Source organism: Prionailurus bengalensis, chromosome B1, assembly GCF_016509475.1.
Source record: "Prionailurus bengalensis isolate Pbe53 chromosome B1, Fcat_Pben_1.1_paternal_pri, whole genome shotgun sequence".
In the NCBI taxonomy this organism is placed as follows: Eukaryota; Metazoa; Chordata; class Mammalia; order Carnivora; family Felidae; genus Prionailurus; species Prionailurus bengalensis.
In genome coordinates this window covers 96,185,884-96,203,013 of record NC_057344.1, presented here as the reverse complement: position 1 = coordinate 96,203,013, position 17,130 = coordinate 96,185,884, and the positions used below count along the sequence as shown (strand labels likewise).

General features: G+C 34.3%; 1 protein-coding gene across 2 annotated transcripts in view; it reads right to left on the bottom strand.

The window, feature by feature from the left end:
• Window positions 1-17,130, bottom strand: part of SCLT1 (sodium channel and clathrin linker 1) — a 217,858-nt gene that overhangs the window by 92,842 nt on the left and 107,886 nt on the right. For both annotated transcript variants that reach the window (XR_006295405.1, XM_043568522.1), the window contains exons 11-13: window positions 15,644-15,735; window positions 5,514-5,691; window positions 1,376-1,474 (exon numbers count right to left, since the gene is read on the bottom strand). Coding sequence is in view for 1 of the 2 variants with exons in the window: in XM_043568522.1 (XP_043424457.1) it covers window positions 1,376-1,474; window positions 5,514-5,691; window positions 15,644-15,735 (369 nt within the window). In the remaining variant the exon portion in view is untranslated. The remainder of the gene's footprint in view (window positions 1-1,375; window positions 1,475-5,513; window positions 5,692-15,643; window positions 15,736-17,130) is intronic.

Below are 17,130 nucleotides of genomic sequence, written 5' to 3'. Positions count from 1 at the left end.
CCCCCTCTCTCTCTGCCCCTTCCCTGTTTGCATTCTCTTGCTCTCATAATAAATAAATAAACTTTAAAAAACAAAACAAAAAAACCCAAAACCAAAAAAAGCTGTAAAGGATATTTTAGGAAAATATGAGTGTAGATTAAAAATAATACTGATTTTTTTTTTTTTAAGGTATGGTAATAGCAGTATGGTTGTGTAGTAAAATGTCCTTTCTCAGGGAGAAAAAATGCCAAGATATTTAGGAGTGAAGTGTCATGATGTCTGCAGTCCATGTCCAAATGGCTGGCAAAAAGAGTGCGTATGTATATAAAGACAGATGGAGTGTGTGTGGCAAGACATTAAGAATTATCTGGCTAAAGGGTAAATAAGTGTTCACTGAACAACGTTTAACCTTTTTATGGGTTTGAAAGTTTCTAAAAATAAAAAAATACACAATTAATGGGAAACAATTATTCACAGTGATTGAGGGTAGAGCTCAAGAATCAACAGACTTGTATTTACATCTAGTTCTGCTACTTCATAGAGGCGGAACCCTAAGCAACCTAAGTATTTTGGTTTTAAAAATGTTTTTTTTTTCATTTTTAAAATGGGTTTTTGTGGTTTCTTCCTCCACAATTCATGTTATACTTTCAAACTTTACCACCCCACTTATGAACTGATCCATACCCATACCAGAGAAAAGGCAACTAGATATAGGTCGTCCTTGTCTCTTTATATGAACGTAAACCTACATTGCTCAGACAATTTCAACTTCCATAAGCCTTACAATACAAACCAACAAACAACTCATTAATTAACACAAAAATATCAGATTTAGTCTTGATAACAGACTTGAAAATAACAACATAATTCACAAATTGTGTAAGTGCCAGCATTATGTGATCAAAATAATGCTGGGCTTAGTACAGCAGGAGAAGGTACAGGTGTAAGTTCTGGCTTTAATTAGTATGTAACTTTGAGGGAGTCAATAATCTCTTGGAAGCTTCAGTTTCTTTACCAGATTTCTCCAGTCTTAAGCTGCTCTAAGATACTGCAAGCCAACAGGTTTTTTTCCTCTTAACTTCTTATGCATTCTAAGTTTCTTTCTGAGGCTTCCTTTTAATTTTACACTTCAAGTGTGTTAATCTTCACTATATTCCTAGCCTAACACCCCCCCCCCCAAATTCTTCTACTCCCACCCAGGCCCATACTAGCTAAAATGGTAGGGACTGCTTTCCTGAGATAATTTTTATTTGAAATTTAGCACAATTGATGCAATTAGCTGATAGTTAATTAGTTATGTCCATCAGGCAAAAACTTAGGTAATATTTAGTTGTAAGTTGTGAAATTCTGTAAACTTTTGAATTTTAAATAATTTTGAAGTTTAAAAACTCCTTACTTCCTTCCTGCTTCTTAGGGTAACATCTTGCACAAGCCGAGACACTGTTTCTTTCATTTTCTCTATATCTTCTTCTTTTTGCTTCTCCTCAAGTAGAGCCTTCAAAAAAATAATCACAATGTCATTATAGATCACACCATTATTAATAAAGGTAACATAATAAATGGTTAAAAATCTATCCAATAATCACTTTGTGGAAAGCAAATATCTTATGCTAAACTTCTGGGACATCTCCACTTGGAATCTTGCCTAATCTGTTATTTTCCCTCACCTTTTCACCTGGCTTTATCCTAAAAATTTATTATTTTCCTCTGGTATTTATTTTGGCCAGGGCCATCACTCTTCTAACCCCTAGAAATCTTAGAGTTATTTTTCAATTTTCCTTTTCCTTTACTCCCTATACAAAATAAGTCATCAAGTCTAGGTATTAAAGTCTTGGAAAAAAATCTCTTGGACTTCCCCTTCTTTCCATTATTTGATATTATTCAAATTATGTCCCTTGTCACCTCATTCCTTGATGTTTCTATCTATCTAATCATTTTCATCTCCCAATTAAAAAATATTCTTATAATCCTAGTTCTGTGTCAGTCACACTCCCATTTCTCTGCTTCTCTCTGGAGTAAAACTCTAAATTCTGCACTTGCTCATCTCCAATACTTTTTCTTACACCAACTCCAATCAGGCTTTCAACCATCCATTGTCTCCATATTAATAACCTGTGAGTCAATTCTGAGTAACTATCTTATTTGATCTGTCAGCAGCACTTGAGATAACTGATTACTCTCTTTTCTTTGTTTTATTTTCTTTATTCAGCTTTTAGAACACCACAGTATGGGTTTTCCTCCTAACTCACTGATCACTCCTTTTCAGTCTGCATTGCTGTTTCTTCCTCTTCTTCTAAACCTCTTTAAAAATTGCACTATCCATCAGAGGGGAGATGGGTGGAGGGATGAGTGAAATAGGCTATAGGGATTAAGAAGTGCACTTGTGATGAGCACTGGTAATATCTGGAATCGCTGAATCACTATGTTGCAACCTGAAACTAATATCACACTGTATGTTAACTATACTGAAATAAAAAAAAAAATTGATTACCCAAGACTTAAGTCCTTAATCCTTCATTTCCATTTATCCTTTTATGGTTTAATTCAGTATCATGGTTTTAAATATCATTTATATGCTGATAACTCCCAAATTTATACCTCTAGACCAAATATCTTTCTGAGCCTGGAAGTGCTCCAATTCTAGGCATGATTGAATCTTTTTTTTTTTTTATCATCATATAATAAGTGGCCCTGTGTTTTGACCGTACTATTTTCCAAAGATTCTATACACATTCCCACCTGTTTTTTTTTTAATTGTTTAATAAATTTCCTGCTGTTTAAATAGGTAAGCTAGTAAGAGGTACAGCTGTTTTTCTGTTTTTGTTTTTGTTTTTTTTTAGATAGAATTAACAATAAGGTGTTATATTAGCTTCAGGTGCACAATAGAATGATTCAACAGTTCTATACATTACTCAGTGTTCACCATTAAGTGTACTTTTAATCCCCTTTACCTATTTGTTCCATCTCCCTACCCACCTGCCCTCTCCCAACCACCACTTTGTTCTCCATATTTAAGAGTCTGTTTCTTTTTTTAATCATTTTGTTTTTTAAATTCCACATGAGTGAAATCATATGGTATTGTCTTTCCTCTGACTTATTTCACTAGTATTATACCTTCTAGATCCAGCCTTGTTGTTACAAATGGTAAGAATTTGTTCTTTTTATGGCTGATTAATGTTCCATTGTATATATATATACAGCCCATCCATTCTTTTTTTAACTTAAATTCAAGTTAGTTAACATATAGTGTAGTAGTGGTTTCAGAATTTAGTGATTCATCACTTTCATATAACACTCAGTGCTCATCCCAACAAGTGCCCTCCTTAATGCCCATCACCCATGCAGCCCATCCCCCACCCAACAACCCTCCAGCACCCTGTTTTTCTGTATTAAAGAGTTTCTTATGATTTGCCTCCCTGTTTTAATCTTATTTTTCTTTCCCTTCTCCTATGTTCATCTGTTTTGTTTCTTAAATACCACGAGTGAAATCATATCCTATCTGTCTGTCTTTGACTGACTTATTTCACTTAGTATAATACACTCTAGTTCCATCCATGTCATTGCAAATGGATTTCATTCCTTTTGATTGCCAAGTAATACTCCGTTGTATATATATACCACCTCTTCCTTATCCATTCATCAGTTGACGGACATTTGGGCTCTTTTCATAATTTGGCTATTATTGATAGCACTGCTATAAATTATTGATAGCACTGCTATAAACATTGGGGTGCATGTGTCCCTTCAAATCAGCATTTTTGTATCCTTTGGATATATACCTAATAATGCAATTGCCGGGTTGTAGGGTAGTTCTATTTTGAATTTTTTGAGGAACCTCCATACTGCTATCCTGAGTAGCTGTACCAATTTGCATTCCCACTAACAGTAAAAAAGTGTTCCCCTTTCTCTGCATCCTCACCAACATCTGTTGTTGCCTGAGTTGTTGATTTTAGCTATTCTCACAACACCAAATCTTCTTTATCCATTCATACATGGATGGGCACTTGGACTGCTTCCATATTCTGGTTATTGTAAATAATGCAGTAACAGCTGTTATGATGTAACCACTTTGTGTGGGAGAATAAGACAATGAGGAAATAGAGAAGCATCATAAGAGAACTATAACACGCTGTGTTCCATGTCTGTTTGTGTGATCAGTTGAGAGAACTCCTGGCTTTGGAATAAGCAACTGAAGGTTGCTTAAACTGAAGGTGGGATTCCTCTAACAATTAAACAATGAGTCAGGAGGGAGCTTAATATGCAGCCATAACCGGTCTCTTTAAAGGTCTGTTGACTTTGGACCTGAGTGAGAAGATTTGAGGGACAGGCAATGAGTATTGTCACTACTTCTCTGTCCATTGTTGTTTACAAAAAATGTTCATCTTTAGTGACCCGATGTTAACAATGCTCATATGACTAGGCTTCAGAGGGGAAAGATAAGTAATTTTGTCCTGCTCTTAACTGTTCTAGCTAACTTAGAGTTAAGAGCAATTCCCAAGAATATTACGTGTATGTTGTGCCTTTCAACCATCCTAAGAGACAGTATGCAAATCACAGATGGGATTATTAGCAGAAAGGCATGACAAGCATTTTGCATTCCCAGTTTAAATAAGGGTATTATTTCTTTTTTATTTATTACCTTCTTAATATGGGATTTATATCACTGGTTTTGTTTTAATAGCCTTCTTGGAAAACCTCTATCATGTTAAAAGGAAATATAAATAAAGTATTTCCTGTGTACTCCCTGTATTTCCCAGTAGAGTATTATGCAAATGTTAGGTATTTAATAAATGTTGGTTAAATGAAGTAATGATTTAATGATCTCTACATAAAGGAGGCAACAACATCAAAACCAAATCCATCCACCTGGTGACTTCTATAAACTATACACCATTTATATGGAAGTGATAAAACAAAAAAATATGATATGTGATACACAGGAATCACAATTGTTAGAGGGTTAAAAAAAGAACAGTGGCGTGAAGGTTCCAGTTAATAAATCATTACAGCTAAATTTAATTCCTGTCAATTAAGCTTCTGCTCTATTAGAGTAATTATGTAGGTGATGAAGGGGAAATCAAGATAAGATTGATCTGATTCAACCGAATAAAATATAGTATATTGTAGTAAAGTGCTATAATAGCTTTTTTAAAGTATGAGACTACAGGGGATGAAGATTATTCACATAAGGATTGGAGACATAAAGTCTGATATAAAAGTTTTGAGAGAGGGTTGACATTTTATCATCTTTTTAAAAAAATTTTATCATTTCATTTCATTTCATTTCAGCAATCTCTACACCCAACATGGGGTTCAAATTCATGCTCTTCCAACTGAGTCAGCCGGGCATCCCTATTTTATCATATTTTGTGGCTAAGTCTTACCATGAAGAATACAGTATGTCTATCAATGCAGAGCACAGCAATATTATTTTCATATGTTTATTCTGTAGTTACCGATTTCCTTATTATTAGGTCACATGGAGGAATTTTCAGTATTATACTATTTGTAAACATGTTTACTAGTTTTCTTACCTGATTTTTTTGAAGGTTAGCTTCTTCTAAGAGCTGCATGCTATTTCTGGCTCTTACAATAGCTTCATATTTTTCATTTTCTAATTCATTGCACTTTGCTTGTAATTCTCTGGTCTGTTTTTCCAAATGTGTTTTCTGTGCTCTTAATTGAGTGGCTTCTTGCATTGCTACACAGAGTCTAAAAGTCAATAATCACATTGTGAAAGTTAAATATCTTTAAAGGGAAGAAGGAAAATAGGAGATTTAGTGAGCATCTAGTATAGAACAAACACTATTCTGGTTACTTTCATATGTATTTTCTCATTTGATCTGCACAAAAGTTTTGTAAAGTAGGTTTCATTATTTCCATCTTAAAGAACAACAGACCCAGAGAGATTAAGCATGTGATTAAGTCCATATGGCTAATGAGTCCATAGTGCTGAGAATGAGCCTAGATATTGATTCTAATTATGTTACACTTTTTACAGTATCACATTACATTATATAATCACAAGACAATGTTTTAAAGCAAATCCTTAAAGAATAAGTTGTTTCTATTTATATTGTCTTCTAAAAATTTTCTTTTTTTGCTTGGCTCCCTTTTCCTACTCTCTACCCAATTTAATGTTAATTTACTAATGTATATCTTTAAATATTTTTCTCTGTGTTCATAAAATTGTATACACATATATATGCATGTATACACATAGATAAGCATGCAAAGTACATATACATAGGTCCATAGGTATTTAAACATAATTTTTTTGTGTTATAAAAATTAAGATCATAGGGTGTCTGGGTGGCTCAGTCAGTTAAGCACTGATTTCGTTTTAGGTCATGATCTCACAGTTTGTGAGATCAAGCCACAAGTTGGTCTCTGTGCTGACAGCATGGAACCTGATTGGGATTCTTTCTCCCCCTCTTTCTCTGCTCTCTTTCTCTCTCTCTCTCAAAATAAACATTAAAAAAAATTAAGATCATAATATACGCCCTTTTCTGCACTTGCTTTTCTCATTCAATATCTTACAGAAATCACCTCAAGCAATACATCCCAAAGCTCTTTCTTTTCCTGGTATGATGGATGGAACTTCATTTCACTATTAATTTGTATTTCCCTGAATACTGGAGAGCTTAAGCACATTTTTAGTTTGTTAGCTATGTGAATTGTCCTCTTTGAACTTCCTCTTCATATCTTCTGCCAATTTTTTTTTTCTGATGGGTTATTTGCTTATTCCTTTATTTTTTTTAAAATTTTTTTTTCAACGTTTATTTATTTTTGGGACAGAGAGAGACAGAACATGAACGGGGGAGGGGCAGAGAGAGAGGGAGACACAGAATCGGAAACAGGCTCCAGGCTCTGAGCCATCAGCCCAGAGCCTGACGCGGGGCTCGAACTCACGGACCGCGAGACCGTGACCTGGCCAAAGTCGGACACTTAACCGACTGCGCCACCCAGGCGCCCCTGCTTATTCCTTTATATGAACTCTTTTAATATTAAAATATAAATGCTCAGATTGTTCTGTATGCTACAAATATTTTTCCAAATCTACTTTTTTGGTTGTTGCTGCCTACTGACTATTTGGAAATTTTCACTACACTAAAAATGTTCACTTTAATATAGCTAAATTTGGCTTTATCTTTCAGCTTCCAGGATTCATTTTTTAATAAAGACTATCTCCCTCATTAATACATTGCTAATGTAATTTCATAGATTTCCTCAAAAGATTGCTATGTCTTTAATATTTTTAACCAGTAAATCTTAATGCATCTGGAGTTTACTTCTGAATGTGTTGTAAGAGAGGAGTCCAATTTAACTTTTTTTCAGATGATGGCCAGTTGTATGAATACCATTAGTAACTGATGAAGTAAAATTACCCCTTTAACATACTAAAATATGCAAATATAATGATTTACTTATGGATTATCATGTCTCCTTGATCTATTGGCCTATTCTATACCCAAATCATATCAATTTGATTATGACTTTATAATAGGTTCTGATACATTGTTGTTGCTGTTGTTTGGTATATCTGCTTCATTCATTTTTTTAAACTTTTTAAAAAATGTGTATTTATTTTTGACAGAGAGAGAGAGAGAAATGCAAGTGGGGAAGGGACAGAGAGAGAGGGAGATACAGAATCTCAAGCAGATTCCAGGCTCCGAGCCATCAGCATAAAGCCTGACACGGGGCTCGAACTCATGGACCATGAGATCATGACCTGAGCCAAAGTGAAACACTTAATGGACTGAGCCACTTAGGCGCCCCTCTGCTTCATTCTGAATGAAGTGAGATAAGGTCTACTACCATTTTAGTCAGGGTTCTTAGCTGCAGTAGTAGAAGCCAACTCTAATTTACGCAGAAAAAAGGTTTATTAAAAAAGATATTGGTAAGTTCACAGACTTACTGGGAGAGCTGGAAAATCAAGTTTGAAGCTTTGTAGCAAGAAATATGCCTAAAACTTCACCACAGGATTAGTTGATTCTCTCTTAAAGAACTATAATCTGGGGAACTACCCAAACATGGAAGGGAGATAAGATGCAGATGGCCCAAAATAATGATCATAACTATATTTTATCAAATCACCCTTTCATCAACATTTATTTATTTTTGGGACAGAGAGAGACAGAGCATGAACGGGGGAGGGGCAGAGAGAGAGGGAGACACAGAATCGGAAACAGGCTCCAGGCTCTGAGCCATCAGCCCAGAGCCTGACGCGGGGCTCGAACTCACGGACCGCGAGATCGTGACCTGGCTGAAGTCGGACGCTTAACCGACTGCGCCACCCAGGCGCCCCAAATCACCCTTTCATCAAATTTCCTAGCTTTTGCACCACATATTTAGCTATCCTATTATTTACTATACATAAGGTTATTAATGTATCTTTTTCAATATGGTGCTATTTTTCATTATATAAAGTCTCTCTTTGTTCTGTTTGCTGCTTTTTACCATGAAACCATACCTAGTATAATAGTAAGACTCACTCCTCCTTTCTTTTTTGTTTATAGTTGATAATATGCTCCACTAAAACCTTTACTTTTTTATATTTATTTATGACAGAGAGAGAGAGGGAGAGAGACAGAATCTGAAGCAGGCTCCACACCCAGTGTGGAGCCCAATGTGGGGCTCGATTTCACAACTGTGAGATCATAACCTGAGCCTAAATCAAGAGTTGGAGGCTTAACCTACTGAGCTACCCAGGCGCTGCTAAAACCTTTATTTTAAATTTAAAATAAATCATCTTTCTTTCCTTGAAATCTTTGCTCTAATTCATTTATCCTTTGTTTTAGGTATTTTCTAATATAACATATTACTGGGCCTTACTTTTTAATCAAAATTTGCAAGTCTCTGCCTTTTAATGGAATTCAGTCCTCTCATATTTTAATGTGATGATTTATATATATGACATTATTCATTCTATTTCACTTAAAAATTTTTTTTTAATGTTTATTTATTATTGAAAGACAGAGAGACACAGAGTGTGAGCAGGAGAAGGGTAGAGAGAGGTAGAATCCGAAGCAGGCTCCAGGCTCCGAGCTGTCAGCACAGAGCCCGACGCAGGGCTCGAACTCACAAACTGCGAGATCATGACCTGAGCTGAAGTTGGTCACCCAACCAACTGAGCCACCCAGGCGCCCCCATTCTATTTCACTTTAGTTAAAGCATTGGTGGTAGAAGATGAAGCAGTCCCTATCTCTCCCAAAGAGGTATAGGGCACATGGCACTTTACTAGCATTATTAGTTGAGCCATTTGCTTTACCATGGCATCCTCAGGGTCAAGCAGAGCAAGTAACTCATGAAAGGCATATGCCAACTTCATCTCTTAAAAGCAAGCTTTGTTTAGGACTGTGTGCATTCCAATCCTCAGACAAGTCTCTCTGACGCTCACTTCCAGGCTTCACTAACACTCATGTCAGAAAAAGCCTTGCAAACAAAAGATTCACATGCATTCAACAGTCTAGCAGCCCCAGCAACCACTTGGCTCTGTAAAGTCAGACTGGTGTTAGGAGTCAAGTGGAATTACAGTAAAGCAGATTCAGATAATCAGTTTCAAAATATATAGATTTTCACAATTTTATAACACAAAAGGTGTATTACTACTATTCTTACTCTAATAAAAGCACTTCTACATGCTCTATAGCCAAATCTTGCAAGAATCCTGTCAACTTGCTAAAATTGGGTCCAATTCCATCTTTGTAATAATGGTAACAACAAGGATAATAGCAAAAACTTGTAATAACATTCTTTGTGCTATGTACTTTATGTTAAAGAAAACATAATCCTCAATATCTTCAACAATGCTGTGAGATAGGTTACATCATTAACTTATGAGATAGGATATAAAGTTATAGTACATAAAAGATAGGAGATAGGTTATATCATTACAATTATCTTATAGATGAAGAAACAGAAGTACAGAGAGTAATCAACATGCCCAGGGTTATTTATCTAGTTACTGGTGAAGCTGGAGTTTGAACTTAGTCTAGGTCCAGAGCCAGTGTTCCTAGTAAATATACTATACTGCCAAATAGAAACTTCCACTTAAATGGTACTGATCCAACCCACAGATCTATGTATCTATAACTACACAGCAGGGGGCGGTCATTTCAACTAAAGTTGGGGATCAGAAGACATCCAAAACCCAGGGTATTGAGTGAAAGTTTGAATATTGAACATCATTACTTCCAGACTCCTTCTTCAACTTTGGAATACACTCACGCTTGTGCATTTCTACTCAGCCCACAGCAGAAGATTAATGAATCCTACCCTGGGAAAACTGGCTCAAGAAAGATTCTCATATATGGGGACTGCCTAAGGAAAAAGCCAGCTTACTGACTAAACATAATAAAGTCTGGCAGATCCCAACCCACCTATACACACTTAGCTTCCTATCTGCTTTCTGGGGTCTTACTCTTTATTTATTTTTAACTGAAACATATTTGATATACAACTCTGTATTAGTTTCAAGTATACAACATAATGATTTGGTATTTTTTTACATTGCAAAATGTTCACTGTAGTAAATTTAGTTAATATATATCACCACATACAGCTATAATTTTTTCTTATGAAAACTTTTAAGATCTATTCTCTTAGCAACTTTCAAATATACAATACAGTATTATTATCAATAATCACCATGTTGTACATTACATCCTATGATTTATTTCTTTTATAACTGGAAATTTGTATCTTTTGACCATCATCTCCCATTCCATCCCCTACCCCTTCCCCGGCAAACACCAGTCTGTTCTCTATCTATGAGTTTGGTGTTTAAAGATATGGAATGCTTCACAGATCTGCATGTGGGCCATCCTAATTTTCTCTGTATTCCAATTTTTAGTATATGTGCTGCTCAAATACTTTGGTGTCTTACTATTAAATATCAATGGGTAGAAAGGATCACCAAGCATTTGAAGAAAGACAAATGGGCAAACAGAACAAAAGGAATGTAGAGAGAACACAGATAATGCAGATAGCAGAAGAAAACCTTATAAGATACATATTTAATACACTGAACTAAGATATAATATATATTAAATAAGAATAAGCTACTACAGAAAAAGAAACAGAATAAGAAATGGCTCTTTAAAATAAAATTTATGATAACTAAAATATTCAACAGATGGGGCACTTGGGTGGATCAGTTGGTTATGTGTCCAAATCTTGGTTTCAGCTCAGGTCATGATCTCACAGTTCCTGAGTTTGAGCCCTGCACCAGGCTCTGTGCTGACAGCATGGAGTCTGCTTGGGATTCTCTCTCTCCCTCTCTCCCTGCCCCTCCCCTGCTTGCTCATGCACGCTCTCTCTCACTCAAAATAAATTAATTAAAAGAAAAAAGTCAACAGATGGCTAGTTAGAAGAAAATTTAAGGAAACCTCCAAGAAAGGAGAAAATCAATGACGGAATGGAAAATCAGGGAGAAAAGATAGAAAAATTAGGCAATCAATCCGTAAGGTCCAATATGAAACTCATATTAAGTTCAAGAAAAAAGAACAGAGGAAAAAAATGAATAAAACCATCAAATGAAAATTCCTTGAACCGAAGTACATGAATTTCTAGACTGAAGTGTTCCCAGTAAGATGAATGAAAAGGGATTCTCACTGAATGTGCACACTGCAATTTTAGAACCCTGATTGTGGTGGTGGGGGTGGTAGATGATCCTAAAAGTCTTCAGAGGGAAAAGAAGAGTCAAAGAGAAAATATTGGAATTTTGAATGACATAGGAATTTTTTCCCTACATCCAAAGGCTAGATAATATAAGGAAAATGTCAACATTCTAAGAATAAGTGATTTAAAACCTTGGATTTCCAACCTATGATTCATTACTCAAGGAACTATCAAATACCTTTGAAGCAGGATAAAAATATTTCTAAATAAGCAACATCTTAATAAATGTATCCCATGTATCTTCAGGAAGCTGATGAATCCATCAAATGGATATTTGGTGGTATCCATCAAAATGAGGGGGAGTTAAGAAAGAAAGCAGCATTCATGGGGATGCAAACGACAGGCTTCAATATAGGAATGGCAAGAAGGAAATTGCAGGACCTAGTGAATTAAAGTTTTAAAATGAGAGCTTGCATCAATCCTAGTGAACAGTTTGAGGCAGAGGATGGAGGACACCAATGGATTTCTTTAAGAAAAGGATGTAATGGCAATGACCTCATGTGGTTGACCAGATTGAGAGTCATTTTAGAGCTTTGATAGAATATTTAGCCAAGAATGAGTATAAAGTACATAGAAAACTTACTATGTGAATAAATGAGATAATTAACAAGAATGTATTTTTCATTATAATGCTTGTGGTACTATACGATTTTGAAACAATGCATATTTATTTTCCTGACAAAAATAAAATTAAAAATGAATAAAGCCAATTTATAACTAATATATAAAAACCACCTTACGGAAATAATATAATTAAATAATTTTATTTGGTCAATATTAAAAAAATACTCAGATTAGTTTGAAAACATTTCATAATAAACCAAAGAGCTATAATTGTGGGAAAGATTTAAGACTTTTATTCTTTGTAACACTGAAGACTGCTTTATTCTTTGTGACAGTTTATTAGACTTTATTCTACCTTGTTCTATTTCATTAAGACCATTAAAACAATTAAGATCCAAAAACCATTTTTTACTGTTCAGAATTCTCATCATTTGTTAGTCTAATAAGTAGACTAGTTCTCCTTCAAATACTTGTTCATTCTATTAAATCCTAAATCTTATACAAGGTAAAGGTTGAAAGTGAAAAGAATTGTGAGTTTTCTAGAAAGAAGTTAACTTTACTCTGAAAGAAGGGGAAGATTTGAGAAAGTAAAATAATAAGCATGGTGCTAGGTTCCCTATATATTCTTATCTCATTTAATCCTAAAGAAACTACAGCTAAGTGAGGTTGGTTAAATCCTCCAAGGTACAAAGACAGAATACACTACAACTAGAAATCAAAGCAACTTTGCCTCTAAATCTCAAAATCTTTCTCCTCCAACAATTTATATTCCTGTCGCCAAATAGCCTCACTTTGAAAATATCATCAAATTAATCTTCATAAAATATTAATTTCATCATGTAATCCTGACTCAAGAATCTGTAATACATCACATGAAATCCAAATTTGACTATCTCCAAGGCCCTCCATATTTTATCCAACATATTCACTAATTTCCAATGCATGGCCTTCTATTCTACTTAAAATCGAGACCATATTTCAACATCTTTAATTAAAGAATTTATGTATTCTATTATGCTTAAAGTAGGGATAGAAAATAAAAAGCTGAACAATGATTGGAACGAAATTCACTTTCCACCAGTCACATAACTGAAGGTTTTGTAGTCCTATTTGCATATTCTCATTTTAAAAGAAACATCAAATTTAAAAATATGAAGAGGTAACTTAAAGCAATTCAACTCATTTAACTTCTGCCTTATTCAAGCTGAGCATATACAAACCAGCAAAATATTTCCCAGAGAGAACTGTTGTTCTCTGGAGGTAATTAATTCCCAGGATCCATGAATCATCTAAAAAGGGGAATGGAGGGGATCCTTTCTTTGAAAGACAAAGGAAATGGCTTAATGCTTCTCAGATGTTTGTGGCATTTGAAAGAATCACAAAGAATAATTTTAAAAATAAATAATAATTTTAATAATGCCAAAAAGCATTTATTGAGGCAAAAATGTCTTTGATTTTGTGGAACAAAGATGACCATTAAAAAGCTTATCTTTTTTTTTTTTTTTAAAGTTTGTTTATTTATTTTGAGAGAGAGAGAAAGAGAGAATATCCCAAGCAGGATCCATACTGTCAGCACAGAGCCCAACATGGAGCTTGATCTCAAAAACTGTGAGATGACCTGAGCTGAAGTCAACAGTCAGACGTTTAACTGACTGAGTCACCCAGGCGCCCCCAAAACATAGCTTTTCTAACTGCAAGTTCCATTAAATAAGATACATTTACACCTAAAACATACTAGCTAAATATTGTTTAGAAACACATATCAAATATACTAATAACTTTGCTTTCTCCTACGTAAAATACAAGAGATTTTTAAAGTTTAAAATATATAATTGTTTTTATTCTAACAGTAATATTAGTTTAATAGCTCTAAAAGGAAGCCAATGTAACAATTTCCTTTTCAGAGGTGGCTAGCTGAATATTGGACTTTAAAAAATATCCTTAGATTTTCTTATATAGGCAGTGATCTCTTCTTACAGAGCTATTTGGTTAGATCATATTATAGCTTTATATTAAAAGCAAAACAACATAAAACAAGAGTAACAAAAAACCACAAACTCTCAACATTAAAAAGACAACTAAAAGCACTGCTGAATGAAAAAAAAATGAAAAAAAAAAACCCCAAAACCTAGGTTCTTTATGATTCAATGCTATCAGAATCAAAAGGAATTGATACTATTCAGTTAACTGTCTCAAGTCTCTAGCATTTTTCATAGCATAGAATAGCCACTAAGATAACAGAAATGAAAATCTACAATCACAAATTTTTTTCTCTAAGGTTAACACAAAGAAGTTCAGGAAAGCAGCAGTACAATAAATCAATCAACTGCTGAAAAGTTTAGATAACTGAAAAACAAAAACCCAAGACCCTCGTACATAAAATTATAACTCCTTTCATCACAAGTTAGTAGTTAAAATCAATTAGTTCTCAACCTACTATGAGAAAATAATATTTTTATTACTATTTTGAAGCACAGGAAACAGAAGGTTAAGTATACTAATTTTTCTTCTGAACAAACAATAAATTAGCCATGGACTAGAATGGAGATCTTGATTTTTTTTTAATGTTTATTTATTTTTGAGACAGGGAGAGACAGAGCATGAGCAGGGGAAGGGCAGAGAGAGAGGGAGGCACAGAAGCTGAAGGAGGCTCCAAGCTCTGAGCTGTCAGCACAGAGCCCGACGCGGGGCTCGAACTCACGAACTGTGAGATCATGACCTGAGCCGAAGTCGGACGCTTAACTGACTGAGCCACCCAGGTGCCCCAAGGAGATCTTGATTTTTAATGTGCTCACGTTAGCAGGCTATTTATGAGATTCCAATCAGAGTAGATTTTTCATTTATAAACCATAAAGTGAATTTATGGGCTGTGGTCACTATATCTTTAATAGATTACAAATGACAATTTTCAAGCCTCTTAAGGAAATAGATAGCAATTAAAAACAACCTACAGATACATTTAAAAAGTAGTCTAGACCTTCAACGACAACTGAAATTACTCCTCCAGAAGGTTCCAGGGCAAACATCTATAATGATTTCTCGGGTATTTTTTTTTCTCTTGTGTGTCTACTTAGTAAGTAGGTTCTACCAATTAGTTTTTCTATATAATTTTTACCCAACTTTTTATGCTTTAAGATGGAAAGAACATTTTTCACTTGGGGATTCACTTAACTTGGCAATGACTGACTGGGGAAAGGGTAAGACAGAAATGGTCTTTGAATATACATTCAAAATATACCAATATTTTGAACATGATTTTTTAAAATAAATAATGTCCAGTGAATCAGATTTCAAACTTACAAGTATAGTTTGTTTAGCACTATAAAATATATATTCTAGAAAATATCATAAACTGAAATTCTAATGTGGAATACCTTTTGAAGGTAACAGAGAAAGCTAGATGTATTTAACAATTTACCTTGTTTCTAATTGTTTTATACTAGATTGTAACTGCTGTAGACGCCTATCTGATGCTTCCTCTCTTCCCTGGGCAGACAACATATCCTCCTCCTAGAAAATAAAGAAATTGGAATCCTGAGTATATGAAAATATAATACATCATTATATAGCATAAAGAAAAGAATTCAGTCTATAAAGGTATTATACTTCTAGAATTTATTATGTAAGTTTAAAGAAGGGATAACAGGGGCACCTGAGTGGTTCAGTTGGTTAAGAGACTGACTTTCAGCTCAGGTCATGATCTTGCAGTTCACGAGTTCAGCCCCATGTTGGGCTTTGTGCTGACAGCTCAAGGCCTGGAGCCTGTTTCAGATTCTGTGATTCCCTCTCTCTCTCTGCCCCTCCCCCACTCATGCTGTCTCTTAAAAATAAACATTAAAGAAGAAACATTACTAAACATTTAAATATGAGAGCTGTCCATGAAATATGTTTCACTAAAAAAATTCTGTAGCATAGTATTTATGGTATGACTCATTTTACATTAAACAAAATTTAAGTATATGTGTGCGTACACACACACACACACACACACACACACACACACACAGAAGAAAGGTCTTTACGCTATAAATAATCTGTTACCAGTTATTACTTCCTAGGGATTTGACTGCAAGGTAATTTTGTATATCTCTTTATTGAATATTTTGTATATAAATTGTGCTTTTCTTTGTGTATTTCTATGGTATTTGCATTTTTATGAATAGCATGCACTACCCTTATAACTAGAAAAATAATAAAGTTGAATTTTTAAACAAGTAAAAAAGAAAACCAGCAATAACAGTTTAGAAACAAATCACACATATACTAAATAAAAAAGGGGGAAGAGACCTATTAATTTTATATTAGAAAAACAGTAATCAAAAGTCACTATAAGTTTCACCAATATTTCAATCTACTTCTATAGTGTAAGTCTAACAAAACACAGCACGAACTGTATGTAGATAATCAGCCTTTAGAATATGCTCTTTTAACATGGTTATACAGCATCCTGTTATAATCACAGGATATTTCTTCTCTGACATAGCAACATTCTGAAATAAATCGGTTTGATTGGCACCACCTTAAAAAAAACCCTTGTTGATACTTCCTTGTCTTCTGTTGTATTAAACATTTTTTACATACCATTTTAATTCTATTGGCTTTTAGCTGTATCTCTTTAAATTATTTTTTAGTAGTTGCTCTAGAGATTATAACATGCATCTTTATCTTATCCCAATTTATTCAGAGTTAATGTTTAACTCAAAAAACATTTGAACCTTGCAGGAATGTATTTATTTCCATGTATCATCCTAGTCTTTAGTGCCATTGTTATATTACATCAGTGTACTTTATAAATCCATCACATATACTGCTCAATTCTGCTTTAAAGCAGCCAATTTTTTAAAAGTATTAGAGAAAAGAAAAATATGTCCATATATTATCTCATATTTATAATTATTATTGCTC